Below are 15,472 nucleotides of genomic sequence, written 5' to 3' on the forward strand. Positions count from 1 at the left end.
GCCTCTGTCACTTTAACTTGAGCCACGCCTCCTTTAGGGGACGGTGGCATGAGGGACATTATGCCTGACATAAGTAGTTTAATCTGAGGAAACATCGCACTGCGAGTGATGAGACACCGAGGCCCACTGACTTGAAGCCCAGACAAATACACTTCATTCCTTTTAATTTCACAGAGTCTGCGCTGGGCATGGCAGGGAGAGAGAGAGAGAGACAGATTGAGTTATCCCCAGTCTGTTGCCTCCTGGACAGCGGAGGCCTTGTGACAGGCTGTAGCCTGGCTACCCTAATAACTTAATCAAACTCCTAGAGATGCGCTGGCGGAGACGGGGGGGGGGGGGGGGGGTGTCTGGGAAATACTTTTTAGGGACAGAGAGGGACTATTTGTGTGTGTATTGCATTGTGAGTGCAACTATAGACTAGCAATAGATGAACAGTGATCCATCTCTGTTTTGACTATGATGTTCATGAATTACATTTCCTTTGTCTCACTTGATATCAGGCCATATGCAGATAGGATAACATTATTAGTTTAACATTATTAAGGTAGCTAATCATATTGTATGATTATAGCCATACTAGCAGAGAGAGTTTGCTGTATGGTGTAAAGACCTTTAGGCACATGTACAGTACAGAGGGTGTGGTCCATAAGAGAGCCTTGGTATTGCGACAAACAGTTCCTTTCCCATCCATGGTGCTCCCAAGAGGGTTATATCCAAACACATGGCATCCTCAGGCGTATGTCTGCTTAAGCCCAGGCTGATAAAAGACACGCCATATTTATGACAGAGAACCCCAGAGGGACAGACAGGTCTATGATTGATGCTGTCACATAGCAGGATTCAGTCATAACAGCATTTGGGAAATATTTCCCCTTAGCTACAGTACACTCGTAGAAACATTTGTCCCTGTAGTGGAACCCTTTTGGTTCCATGTATTACTTTTGGTTCCAAGTAATTATTAGAATAATTTAGGGTTCAACATGGGATTCAATAGGGTTCTACATGAAACCCAAAAGGGGTTCTTTAAGGGTTTCCCTACAGGGCAAAAAAACATAATACTATAGTCAATTTCTTCATATAATTATGGGATTTTAGGTGATCGCATGCTGGTTATCAAGTGTACTTTTGCCAGTATTCACCAGTATCCACTTGGTGTCCTTGGTTTGGGTGTTGATGCCCTAAAACATGTAGCTAGAACTTCCTTGGCCCTGAAAATCGAAGGCCTTCCAGGCCTGCTGTCAGTTTCCCGACTTTGCTCTGAACATGCTTCCCACATGTTGGATCTGTGGGAATGGAAGCCAGGCACAGAGAGAGGAGACATACCCAGGATGGAAGGGAGGTGAGGGGGCTGTGGGTCAGGGGTTATGAGGGGTGGTTTCAAACAGTGCACTGCACAGTGGGATCTCATAGCCCAAGTTAGACAGAGTAGTGTAAGAAGGTTGAAGAGTGAAATGTGAGATGCTGAATAGCAATATGTTGACCTCAGACTTCAAACGATTCAATTTGTGAGCCAAAACATCTCTTTTAAGTATGGTGGGACACTAACGTAGGGGTTTAAATGGGCCGCCAAAGAGCACCATGCCGACTCTCACTGTGAAAAATTCAATTTGACGTATTTGGTTGACTCCCAAACACAGCATTACACACAGAATGTGGTTGTATTTCATTTGTCAGAGTCACTGCACTGGGAACGTGGGTCCAGTAATGGGCCAAATTAAATAATTCCCTCATCCTATACATTGCAAAACAATAAGACGTTAATCTGAACAAACAACTCTAAGTCAGATGCCAGAGGAGTCAATCTTGGGGTGGGGGGGGGGTGGGGAGTTGTCTTTGTTTAGCTGTTCTGGTGTTAAGATCCTAACCACAGAGCGTTGTCTGGACATCTGCTACGCAAATATTTGTTTAAAAACATCTGTATTTTATTTGGCCAAAGAACATGGACGACAAAAACTACCCTCAAATATGACTGTTCGATGCAAGATTCGATGCTTAATTAAGAGAGTGGATAAACAGTTACAAATGAAAAGGTGTTGTTTATCCTCAAACCTGAAACTCTGAAAAGGCCATTACTTCCATTTCCATTACTTTGAATAACTCCAAATGTTTGTTGTTGGTGCAATACTGATGTCACAAGTCCTCATTATCCATGTAAGTGTCTGTTACTCTGTACATACGATGTACACTATCTATCTGCCTTGCACGTCATAAGACCTCTATTTATTAAAATAGAAAGTAGTATGCTATCTGCTGTGTGTTACAAGATGACCCCACAATAACAAAAGCTCCATTTCAAATGCAACAAACTCTGCATGGGGGAGTATGGTCGTTTACAGAACAATGTGCCAATTTAACAAAAGCAGGGTTTGTTTTTTCCAAGTGAAAAACACCCCCCTCTTTTATTTATTGTGTTGCACTGATGGAGGAGAGCGCAGGGGGGCGAGTAAATGCCGTAATCTCATTTATGGGACAACGAGGCGCCGCTCACGCTCAATGTGCCTGAAGGACACGCACTTGGCTTGATTCCTTTTCTCGGCTCCTCTCTGCTGATACCCGCCTCTGAAAGAAACATCTGTGTGCTCGACAGCACAACGCTCACTTTGCCAAGAGAGACTCTTAAAGACACAAAACACACACACACACACACACTTTGGCAAATCACAATCCCTCAGCAGGGGCCTACATTGACATTTGCTATGACCAGATAAAACCAGAGAGTGGGCTAGCGTCTGGCAAGGACCAAACGCTTTATGACTCTTGTGATTGGCTGGCTCTCAAGGAGGTAGAGCTAACCACCACTGTCATTGGGCAGCAATAGATGAGCCGTTTGCATGGGGCAAGTGCCCAGGAAGCAGGGCCCACTTCCCAATGCCATGGTTACCATCAGGGTAATACATTGAGACTTGTAATGGAGCAGCTCTTGCCCTGGGAAAGGACAACAGGAAGTAATACATGGGACAACCGCCCCCAGGGCCGATTCTCCTCTCCTTCAACCACCAGTGTTACTGCAACAGCTTTGATATGGATCTCTCTGGATGGTTACATAATTTCAAAAATCTGCAAGGGAGGCTACAGTGTGTGTAAGAGGCTTGAGTTTCACTAAAACATTCATGGACCATTGCCATTTTCTTAAACATGCATATCAAATCAAGATGCTGACCACAGATGCACACAGTATCTAACTCTAGCTGGAGAGCCACACATGTTTGAGTCCCTTCACACAAAATTAAACTCACACCAATTAATAGCAACAGTTGACTACAGCAAGGCTCTCATAGCTTTTGATATTTGTACAATCCCATCTTGGCCTCAAGAAAAAGGGTTCTGCAGATTTAAGTCTCTCTTGGGAGTACCGTAGTGTTCAATCCCTAAAGTTATCTTGGCCAAATTTTGACCACATACCCACAGGTAACTCAAACTTAAGCACAAATCACTGTGCATGTACCTAAAGTCAGTATCCACCAATCTGTGGGAATAGTCTGCATGCAGGCATTCAGCTCTCCACTGCTCTGCCTGCCAGGCCCCCAGAACAAGTGGACACACACACACACACACACACACAGCCTCCAAATATGGTCCCCACCCTCTCGCCCAGCCTCATCCCCTCTCTTCTCCCCTCTCTCTCTCCTCCCCTTCTGGCCCTCACTAGCAGTGCACACAGGCTCATGGAATCTTGGAGAGTATTTTTAGAATTCTGCTAATGGGTGTCATTGAGGTTCAGGTGCGCAAGGTGCCTTTCGCTATCGCCAAGTTACAACTTTTGCACAGAACTTTGGAGGTCTGAAGTAAAGTACTGGGAAAGACCAAGCAAGTCCAACATCACATATCAAATAATGTAAACATGTACATAAGTAGGATAGCATATGTGATTATTCCCCAAATGTTGTTCTTGTTTCAGGAAAAGTCACTGCAATACATCTTCATTTAATATTTTGGAATATATTTAACCACCAGCCTGCATATTTCAACTGTTATTGAGATACAATAACAGTCGAGTGCTCATGACGGGCGAGCACAATAACAAACCTCTCTCGTACAGAGAACAACTGCTAACCACACAATGAGTGAGACACATTTAGCCTAAACCGCCCCCTTTCTCTATCCCTTCCCCACTCCCATTATATCTCTCGTAAAATAAACACTGAGCCCTGAGCCTTTGGTAAACACAAAAGCAACAGTCTTTGAGGGAAAACTAAAATAGGTGTTAGTTCTGAGAGAGATGGAGGTTCTTATCTTGTGGTTACCTTGGGTCCAAAAATAGCTGTTTTTGTATGACAGAAATGGCTGTTTATACTGACTGGAAAGACTTCACCTCCTTAGTCTCAACAAAGAGATGGATGCTCCCTGTGGGAAGGTAGTACAGAGGAGTTTGAGGAGAACTAACTACTCTTTAAAAGCCTGTGCATGACATAAAAACATCCCCACCCAGGTATTCATTAAAGGGGAACAACAGCAAAATGTGGGAATTTATTGTTCCTAAAACTCTCAAAAGATGGTGCCTCTCCCCTTCAGTGTGAGCCACAAAACACAGATCAAAGTGGCTTCCTCTCAAGGCTACATGCCCTCCTCCCAGCTTCGTAAACATTTCGCAAATCATGGATCAAAATAAAGACCTATCTCAGCGATTATAATATGTTTAGGAAGCCCTATCTATTGTGAGAAGGGGCATATACATTTTACATGGTGAAAACGTGTTATACTGTAGTTTCACAATCTTTCCTCTGCCGACAATCTTAGCTTTTCCTCGTTCTCACTGCCGATCTACCACAGAGTCAGAGAGTTTTATGGACAATAACACACTTCCATATGTTGTTCCCCTTTGACACCTAAGACAGCTGTGTAACAACAGGAAAACATAAATCTAACTCTTAAAATAATTCTTGAAGCGAACCTTTGGTGACTTACAGTACAACAGCCATTCCAAAATATAGCAACACAAATACTGACAATCAAGGCAGTGCTGGCATCAAGCCCTGTACCTGCCTACGTTCAACTGGGCAAGAGGGCAACAGGGGCAACTGTTGATGCCAGAACAAAACTACAGCTGGATGTTTCAAATCAAACATCCATCCTTGAGCAATGTCAACACAGATGCCTGGGGGGAAAAATGTGAAACGCTTAAGTTAAGGGTACTGCTTAGACAAACCCAATTGGCTGTGAGTTACTGCAGAGGAGAAGAGTGTGGACAGGGTGGAGGCATTCTGTCCCCACTGAGGTCATAGGCCTGGTGAGCAGATGTTGCCCCTGACGACCCGTCAAAAAAACATGGACAGTTAGTTGATGGGAACCCCAGAGAACAGGCCTTACGCGTTCGTAATCATTAGACTTCCAGGACTTCTAATCAAGTAACTCGTCCAATTGCTTAAATTGCAACGCCTTTTATCTTCCTCATCCCACGTATGGGGATAGGGAGGAACTGCCCGTTTGGCACTCTTGTGGAGTACCAACACGTACCCAGTCAATTGCGATTACTGCATTTGAGGAACGTTTCTTCCATTATCAATGCACTGACGCAGATGAAGCATCCCCTGGAAGTTTCAAAGGGTAAAGCAGGATAAAAGCCTGCAGGGCAGTCACATACAGTAGTGTGTCACTGGATGAGGCCCACAGCTTGGCACAACTGCGGAGCAGAGCTGCACGTGTGACTTCAAAAAGGGACACAAAAGGCATTGTGGGTGATAGCTAAAACCCATAAGCACAGCAACAGACACCAGATCTCCTAGCCCAAGTGTGAAGTGTGGAGCATATGTGCAGAGATAACATGAGTGGCACAGTCAATGGGGCTGGTATATCTAGGGGCACTTATTGAGGGATAAGATTCCCTCAGGGCAATTCAAGTGGGATGGCAGCTAAAGGCCAAGCAGGGTCGTTCTGTGCCAGAGGAAAACCCTGGGAACGTGTTCAGTTGGACCTGCCAAGCATGAGTCAGGCTACCTGTGTAGGGTGATCTGGCCACAAAAAGTCTCAAATCAAGCCCAACATCTTCCCTAAATTGTTGAACCTGATCTTCACAAGTGGGAGCCATCAGAGTATGAGAGTGATGAGGGGTTTGGTCCACACTATTTTCTATGGATTCTATTTGGAAGTATCCATCACATGAGCAGTGTAAATTGGCCACAGCTGTCGTTGTCAAAAGCATGATGAACGCAACTTTCATAGGAGTTGATAATGCTCATTCTTATGTAACTGAAAAATGTATGAAACATAATAATTCAATTGTTTCATTGCATAGATGGGACATAGCCTTCAATTCCAGTGATATATGAGCATAAGGAATCCAAGTAGGGGTTCACTCTGAAACTCTGCTATTCAGGCACAAGGTGACACTGATAGAGCTAAGCTATAAGCTTCATAAAAAAATCGAGCTCTGTTTGTAATCTGTACAGTGCAATGAAGAACTTGTTGGAGACCTTTTGTGCGAGGCGTTTAAGTGCCATGGGTTTTATATCAGTCGAGGTGTCAGCCAAATGTAAACCTCAAAGCGGGTCTTGTCTGTGTGGAGGAGTGATTCATGACAATGGGCTCACAAGAGAAATACTTTAATCAGGGGTGGCCATATCAACAGATACCAGAACTCAATAGGCCTCTCTCTCTGTCTTTCTTTCTCTCTCTCTCTCTCTCTCTCTCTCTGAGAGCTATCAGGAGTATCAAAGCCCCATGCCTGAACTGCAGCATCGCATGTTACGGCAGCCTGTGCGCCTCTGTCTCCGGCTGGTACCTTATATGGCAGCGCGCAAGCAGGAGAGAGTTAGGTTGGGTTTGGGCATGTGAGCGCCAGTTCAGAACAGGGTGAGGGGAAGCCACTGTTTGTGGGAGAGAGAGCGAGAAAAAGGGAGAGTGCAAGGGCCTTTGTTTTTATTGTCGTTTTTTTTTTTTTTTTTTTTTTTTTTTTTAAGGGGTCATCCTGTCATGTCGATCCCACTTTCACACAGGGATTGGGTTTCGGTCTGCTTTGGCTGTCTGAGGAGAACAAACGCCCTGCGAGAGGTCCGGCTTCGCTGGGCGGGGTGGGGAGGCTGAGGGCAATTAGCAACTAACTTGTTACCATTCAAAAAGTGGAGAAGGGCTTCTGGGAAACAGGGGAGGCACTGGCGAGAAGAAAGAAGGTTGTTGCCACACTCAGGGTTAAGGGGGCTCAGGGGTGCGACCTCTATTGCGGTCCCTTCGCTGTTGATTTAGGGAGCCTTGTTAGTGCCGCCACATGTTCTTATTGGGGTTCACTATGATGCCAAGAGCTGCTGCGAATGGCAGAGCCCCTTTATTCCATAATGCTTAATCATTTTAACTCCAGGCCCCCCCAGCTACGGTCCAGAATGACTGAGATGTGACCACAACAGTAGAGAGTTGAACAAACAGACAGCCTATAAATTCCCTGGTCAGGCTTCTGCGGTCCATTTTTCCATCTCCCATAAAATCCTACCACTTCATTTCAAAGACAAACCCCAGTCTGCCCAATGGCTTGCAGATGTATGGCCAAACTGCGTTTGGAGGGAAATTAGATGTTATCTACCAACTGAAAATACTGTGTCTAGACTTTACAAATTGTTGCATATACATTGGCATTGACTTTTCGCATAATAAATGCATAAAGTACGCACGACTGCCATGCCTGTGCTGCAGCGTTAAGAACAGGGTAGTTCAGGCCAGGGAAAGACGATTTGGAGGAATGCTTTTCAGAGTTGAGAGAGGCCATTAGGATATCTAGAGTTTTAATGGAACCACAGTACTGGTCACCATTATTAGCTTCCGATATTTTTAAGAAATTGTAAAGGACTTCTGACATGAGGCCAATAGACCTTACAATGCACCTCTGCATGTGGTTCAATGCTCAGAAGAGTAGAGGAGTACATTCCATTAGACAAATTGGAGCATACAGTACAGTACCTGTATACACCACAGCGATAACTGGGACATGGAAATAAAAACCGTGAAGTGTTGAAGTATGGAATACCTGGTGATGCCCAGCTGTTAAACCTCTCACTATGTTTCAATTAAACTGGTTGAGGTCCTGGTGGTGTAAGACTGTCAAAATGTGGGTCGCGTCAATCACCCAGGACAGTGACATGATCTGAGCTAACACACCCAAATCCCTCATCTCCACATGGAGAAGAAAATCAGTCCCACTCTTAACACACACGCCACCTACCTGTTCCACTCGGATCTCATATTCCCCGTTCAACTTCTTCCCGCGGAAATACTTTGACCTGTGAAGGAAAATGGGAGAGGGACAATGAGATGAGAAAAATGACATTTTCAAGCAACATTTAGTACTTTCATTCCATCCTATTTTATCTTAATGTGTTGTTTGTTTTTGTTTTTAATGATTGATGTCATGCTTTTGCTTTTACTTCTCTTCTGTAAGGTGACCTTGGGTGACCTGAAAGGCGCCTCCAAATAAAATGCATCATCATCATCATCATCATCCTTTCAAACTGTAAATGGGGTTCTAGCCCATCAATAGGAAGGCAGGCGCTCCATTATTGGAGAATAACCAATTTGAGAAAACTCAAACTCTCCTTTAGTGGTGGCCATGTACTAAACTTCTGCTTTTCCCCTCTCAGAGTATGTCATCATAACAATATGAGGTCAAAACAACCTCCAAATAATCCTGGTTTATTTGATTGAAGATTTGATTTGAGTTTTCCAAAATATCTCATGACCAATCACAACAATTGTTCATATTTTCCATGGTTACAGGATATGAAAGCCTTGTGTGGCATCGAACTTGTCAACAGTCCGATAAAGACCAACTGGTCATCATAACCGACCGTGACTTCATTCATGACTTCTAGCACTTATTAAGCTGTTTGGCACCTCATCAAGAGAGCGAAGAGAGGGAGAATAAAGGCATGTTTGTGTCAGATCAACAGGATATTACATATGTGACGCAGTTTCGATGAATGTCGGATATCTGACCATGTCCCGCACTATTTATAGTCTTTATTTGTACACAAGCATTGCCCTGTCTGAAAAGCCATTTCCTTTGCTTAACCGTCACATCCTCAGGGCCACACTCAACTGGCATTTCACAAAACACCAAAGACAGGAAACATCCACTCTCTCACATTTACACATCAACAGCCCTGACAAACAAACAAACAAACAAACAAGACTGAAATAGACAGTGGCAGGTGTCACTTTTAAAAAGAGGGAAAACAGGGATCCATATACATTCGGACATTTCAGATATATGGTCTCTCATGCACGCTTTTGGGCATTAAGCGTTTAATGTTCATTGCAGAGCCTGCGTCTTTGCCAACGCTCTGTGGGTCCGGCCGTTGACCTCTCACCCCTTGCAGGCGTGGGCTGGATATCAATCTGTCAAGAGCTGCATGCTAGTGCTGTGTGGCGTGCATTAAACATGCTGGAGGCCTCTGGTCAGTAGGGTAGACTCTTTGGGATGTAGAGTCTCTCAAATCAGCCCTCTCTCTCTGCAAATGTTATCTTCTGTTATCAATTTAGCCTTGGAATTTGTTTCTTTAGCCAAAGAAAAGGGTCATTTTTGTCCTGTCATTCACTAAACTTAAAGTCTCTTTCCTGTAGATCTCTTCTTGTGGGCCTCCTACCTCTCTCTCTGTTCTCCATATGCCGCTTCAACTGTTCATTAAGGTTAATTTTGTCACTGAAGGAATCTTGTTCGTAACGTCTCCCAACTGTTGAGCTGTCGACCATAAGATCCCTGGTTGTCTCGTTCCCTGTCATCTTTGAGGCGGTGAACCTTTCAAGTGGCTGACCTACATACCATAAAGACACTGCCCTGTTACCCTGGGCCATGTTCACCTTCAGTTTGACCATAGTACATGGAGCAAGACCAGGAGGCTTGTGGGGTAAGAATGACTGGTATGGGGTTCACAGAATTGCTCAACCTGTCATCACCTCAAATTATCAATTAAATTTATGGTCCAGTGGACTCTCTGGGGTGAGCAACCCTTAGCATGTTTCCAAGCGTAAACACCCAGCTCCACAGAAAGGCTTTGGCCAATGTTCTCCCAAATGTCCTCACACACCCATTGTATAAACATTAAGCAGATGAATTTATAATATTTAGCATGAGAATATTTCCCCTCTATTGCGTTTTCTCCCATAAGGAGTCCCACACTGTATCTTTACAAAATATGTTATCTGGAATTGCAACTTTTTTTTTTTAGATGTGAAAACAGGGGTTATAACAAAGGGAATTCATATATTCTAGCTTAGAATGACCATCACCTTGACAAAAGATACAATCAAATCATAAATGACATTTGTGCTTATTTTTCCATTCACCAAAGAGGGGAAAATATATATACACACAACAAATAGACAGCTTCTTGGCATTCAAAATGTCACATGCCACTCTGGGAGGGTATGGCATGACAGAGCCAATGAGAAGTCAGATAGAGAGAGAGAGACGTGGTGAGAGAGTGACAGAGCGACCGAGCGACCAAACAAGAGAGTGGAGGAGAGGTAAACAGGAATGAAGGAGAGAAAGCAGAAATAGGAGAGAGAGAGAGAGGGGGGGAGTGATAGAGAGAGAGAGACTGATGAGGATGGTGGTGATGTTCTGCGTGAAAGCAGAACTGCTGTGTACCACTATTGTGCCCCAGTCAGAGACGGGGGCCAGGCCCGTCAGAGGAGAGCAGGGTTTCCCCAGAGACTCACAGGCTCTCCTCTGGAATGCCCTGGAGGAAATGTGGGCCCCGAGGCAGAGGGCAGGGATGGATGGACACCCTCTCCCTAAACTAAGATACACCCTAAGGGTACCCCACAATTAGGATACTACTGTACTACTACTATTACAACAATCGTAACCCTAAACTAGGATAGTTTCACTATATCCCGCTACTGCACATTACAGTAGTGTCTGCATCATCAAGATTTGGTGATACAGACACAAATTACTGACTGCTCTGATGAACTGCTCTTCTACATTTGTCACTTGGATTGTGGATAGGTGAGCTGGCTGTACTGGGTAATGCTACCTAAAATAGTTTAGGACATAAAGACTACCTGAAGTACCTCCGGGTTATGCCACTAAAATCAGTCTCTCAGAAATGACCAGTGAAATACTGTAGGTTGACCTGGAAAGGGATGTTGGCGTTGTTCACCATATGAGTTTTACGCAAGATATTGATATTGTAAAAACATATGATGAGTCATATCACCCATACTGTACGTCATAATGGGTTATTTTCTTGAATCTCAAATGAAATAAGACATTAAAATTAAATTAATTAAATTTAAAAAAGTGTATTCTTGGAAACCACAAATTGCGGATTACTTCATTTGAGTACATATCAGTCATGCTTTGTGCTTCTGCCCAAGTTTAATTGTCTGCCTTACACCACAAAATCCCCAGGATTCATAAAAATAGCTGTTAAATGACCTCAAGATGACACAGAATTAACCTGCCGTTAAATAGTATTCTCATAGTGATCAATTCCAGATGAATGCACTAAACTACTGACAGAGGGAAAGTGGGAAAACATTGACTAACTTAATTGGTCCCAGTTTATCCACAAATGCGACCTGGGGTTTTAAAACAGCATAAGCGCTTTTGGCCTGCCATCAGACAAAATTGATTCTGAATTCCAAATGCAGCTCTTGCGTTGTGGGAATGGATGACTGTCATCAAAAGGATTTTATTACGGTTATTCATCCCATGGCCGCTCGCCCACAGTATCAGGGCAACCTTTTCCAGCTTTCGGTTTGTGTTGTCTATAACAGTTTTTCGTCCAGATAAAATACTTTTGTTGGCAGCTGTGTCATCAATAAAAGTGCTGGTAGATAGGATCAATGTTGATTTATGGAGATTCCGTAAAGACACAAAGCATCTGTTGACTTTAACTATTGGAAAGCATTTGCAGCCGCAACGTGTACATTTCATGAACTACCCTGCAGACTTTCAAATGAATATTGCCTCTCAAAACCATTAGAGGGCTATCAAATGAATAAAGTAAATGGAAAACCACCGCCTACTAATACCGTTTTGGTTAGGCAAAGTACTTTCTATTTCTAACAGCAAATTGAATCTCCTTGACCACAAGCATGACATATTGATTCTAGTTACAAAAAAGGGTAGAACTTTCCCCTCTTGAGAACAGGTTTTCATCTTCAATCTCACTTGAGCATTTACTACTGCAACATATTTCAACTGACTGGAAGGTGTATTGTGTTGGTATAAAATCACCCAGAAGCCTATTCAAGTCCCTCCTGGAGCCTTCCTTTCCGCTGCGACACCAGCCAAGTGCTGCGACAGGGTTCACTGAGAAGTGACCTCAGAAGCAGAGCTCTTGATCATCAATCCATCCCTACATTAAGTGAGGGAGACGTAGCGTGCCTAAACGCACGTTTCACATTGTCTCAAACAAACAGCGAAGAGACAAAAACAACACAGTGATCCAAACACATTGCCAAAGCAGCAGCCAAATATTTGGCATTTTAAAGGCTTTTACGAGTTGTACTTCTCAGGGGGGGTTGCTCAACGATTAACTGTAGAGCTGCTGTTTTCAACTACCTGTTCCTTTGAAGTGACATGCTTCATTCTACATATGTCTATGCTGACGAAGATGTGCCGTGAGAAAATATCACTGTGCCAAGTTAGGAAGTACTGCTGATGAAATAATGGCAGGAGATGACAATGGAATCCACGGACAAAACACCTGCTATACAATGCAGGCTACATGAAAGTCCTGGTGCTGCAGATGCAAAAGTTCATGTTTGATGATGCTCACTATGTACTATAGAGTCATGACCTGGTTTGAAATGTTTAACTATATCACAGTTAAAAAAGGGCATTGTAATGCAGAACTGGTTTCTAAATGAATTGATGAAATGGTTGAATGAAGTCAGGAAGCAATGCTCAAGTATGGAATTATATCAAAAAGTCTGACTGGAGCTCAGCCACCCAGTGTTATCAGCTGTTACAAGACTTATCAGTTGGCGCCATCTGCTGTTCAAGACGACTCACTCTGCACAAACATGATCCTACAGTTAATGAGGGGAATACTTAGGACTTCTTGCTGTAGTTGGACTACAGTGCCTCACTGTGGCCAAACACCAAAAAATCAAATAAAGCACCTTTTAACCCATAAATTATACGCCAAATATCTTTCACAAATGAATGGTGAATATGTATTGATCATATCATAAAGGTGAGTTGGCACTTGAGATTTAATTCAGCTTGATCCTTATTATCCTTGATCCTGTTGAATGTTGTTAAACCGACAACATTCAACAATTCCTAGTTGCAAAACATGTCAAGCAGAAGGACGATATGTGCTTGGCAAAGGATTCACCCAGCACCTAATTAAGAGCTTCGCACTTCAAACCTTATGTCCCAGCGGGAACTGAACCCCCAACTTAAGCGTTGCTAGCGCCGTGCTCTACCAACTGAGTCACAAAGGACCACGTTTCTGTTCTCGTTTAGTCTGAAGCTCATAATGGACATGTTCTTGCGCACACGGATATGAACAAAAAGGAACATTGACTGCAGTGCATGAAGGTTCATGGAGAAAACACAGGCCATGCACGCTGGGACTTATTACGTCTAACCAAGTCAGAAGCTGCTCATATTAAATGATGAGTATTTTATTTCATCTCCAACTCAGTAAGCTTAGAAGATGGTCAAATAATTCTACTTATTAAAAAAAAAAACACAGTTATGTTGCCATAAGCGGAGTGTATAAAAGAGGGAGGACCTTGGAGATCTGAGTGACTAAGCCGAGAGGATCTAGTGAACAGCTTCTGCAGCTTAATTAGAGAAACGCGAGGAGATGAAGGGGAATGGGTCATATCAGGACATCAGCTGCCTTTAAAAAGAGTAGATTTGGAGAAGAACATACTGTATTCCTGTACACACTTCTTACAGGGCTGTCTACTGGGGCATGACTCATCATTTTAAGACCAGGCTGCAGATCTCCCAGTAGAATCTAACGGCAGCAGGCAGGATGAGAGCTAGAGATATTCTAAGTTAGTCTTAATACTGTACGACTGATATTTTACTGTAGGTAAGACTACCCTTTAGTAAGTCCTCTGTGGTCCTCTATGGCTCAGTTGGTAGAGCATGGTGCCAACAATGCTAAGGTTGTGGGTTTGATTCCTGCTGAGACCATATATACTGAAAAATGTATGCACTCACTGCAATGTAAGTCGCTTCGGATAAAAGCGTCAGCTAAGCTGCTTAGAAAATCCGCAGTCGACTCCTGATAACTGCAAACTCTGTTTTGATTGATTGTCACCACAACTCAGCAGCAAGTTAGCAAATAAGCAAGAAAAGTGACAGATGTATGCGCCGGCACGGTGCTTTTGGATGTAAACAAACAAGACAGTAGCTAATCCCTAAAGCTCCTTGGAGTCTTCAAAAACAATGTGATTACCCCCAAATACAACACTAAATCCTCAAACTAGTGATACCCAGCTTTTGATCAACCGAACGCATTTGGAAGCTGTTTTCACATGCCCACACATTCATAAGGTGATTTGGACGATTTTGAGGTGTCCCTTTAATTAAAAAAATATGATGTAAGTGGATAGAGATTAGGATTGAGGTTTAGGTAAGATCTTATTAATGCATTAATTTGGTGCAAATGAGTTATTGGTTTTCATGGGGGTGACACCTACCAGTCTGTGTGTGGGTCGTCAATGACCAGTAAGATCTTGGGCTTGCGTATTATGGGTTTGAGAGATTGAGCGGCTGCAGCTTCGGCTGACGCAGTCTTGGCCTGGTGTTGTGCACTCAAGTTCTGGGCCATCTGGGCACTCTTGACCACGCTGGAGAAGGAGCTCAGAAAACCCCCAGAGGTCGGGGCTGAGGCTGGGGCTGAAGCCTGGGTCTGGGCTGGGGCCTGGGCTGGGGCCTGGGTCGGCTGGCCGGCTGGCTGACGCCTCTCTGTGGCTGGGGAGGCGGGTGAGGAGGTGGAGGAGGGGGGGGTGGGCCTTTGCAGGTCTGTCATGTAGCCGTTGGGGAGGTTGGCCACAAAGCTGCTGTCCGAAAGACGTCTGCGAAGATAGTTCATGGTGACGGGCTGGTAGGTTGGTCAGGCCGGAGGGGCTATGGGAAGAGACTATGATCCTATTAGAGAGAGAGAGAGAGAGAGAGAGAGAGAGAGAGAGAGAGAGAGAGTGGGAGAGAAATCTGTGAGGGTACAGTTCTCCAGCTCTGTCATGCACAATAAAACACACAAATCAAATTCTATGCATTCCTTTTTACTTGACATGCAAAGCTAGTAATAGCGACAATCATTTCACAATGTTTTTTCATGTCACATTCACTCAGCAAAGAAACAGATTGTTTGCCAGTAGGCATTGATGCATCACTGATGTCATCTCTCACAGGAACACATTACCCTATAACGCAGTCACCATTCATGTGGAGAATGAAAACAGGATTGCATAACACTTCCAAACCATTGTCGCAGAGCAGACACATACATATAGATTAGCTATTGCCTTCTGGCGCGCAGGGAGGCAGGCTGGGGGAAGGGATGGATGG

General features: G+C 43.9%; 1 protein-coding gene across 3 annotated transcripts in view; it reads right to left on the bottom strand.

Annotated features, from left to right (window-relative positions):
• The window catches only part of syn3 (synapsin III), a gene marked incomplete at its 5' end in the record, with an annotated part of 66,271 nt that extends 51,272 nt beyond the window's left edge, over positions 1-14,999 (bottom strand). For 2 of the 3 annotated variants that reach the window (XM_083691798.1, XM_083691799.1), the window contains 2 exons: positions 8,147-8,204; positions 14,602-14,996. In XM_083691798.1, the coding sequence (XP_083547924.1) occupies positions 8,147-8,204; positions 14,602-14,996 (453 nt within the window). Of the gene's footprint in view, positions 1-8,146; positions 8,205-14,601 lie in introns of all 3 variants that reach the window. The other variant, XM_083691800.1, reaches the window with a different exon arrangement.
• Between the last annotated feature and the right edge of the window lie 473 nt (positions 15,000-15,472).

Source organism: Argentina silus (assembly GCF_951799395.1).
Source record: "Argentina silus genome assembly, chromosome: 20".
Lineage (NCBI taxonomy): Eukaryota > Metazoa > Chordata > Actinopteri > Argentiniformes > Argentinidae > Argentina > Argentina silus.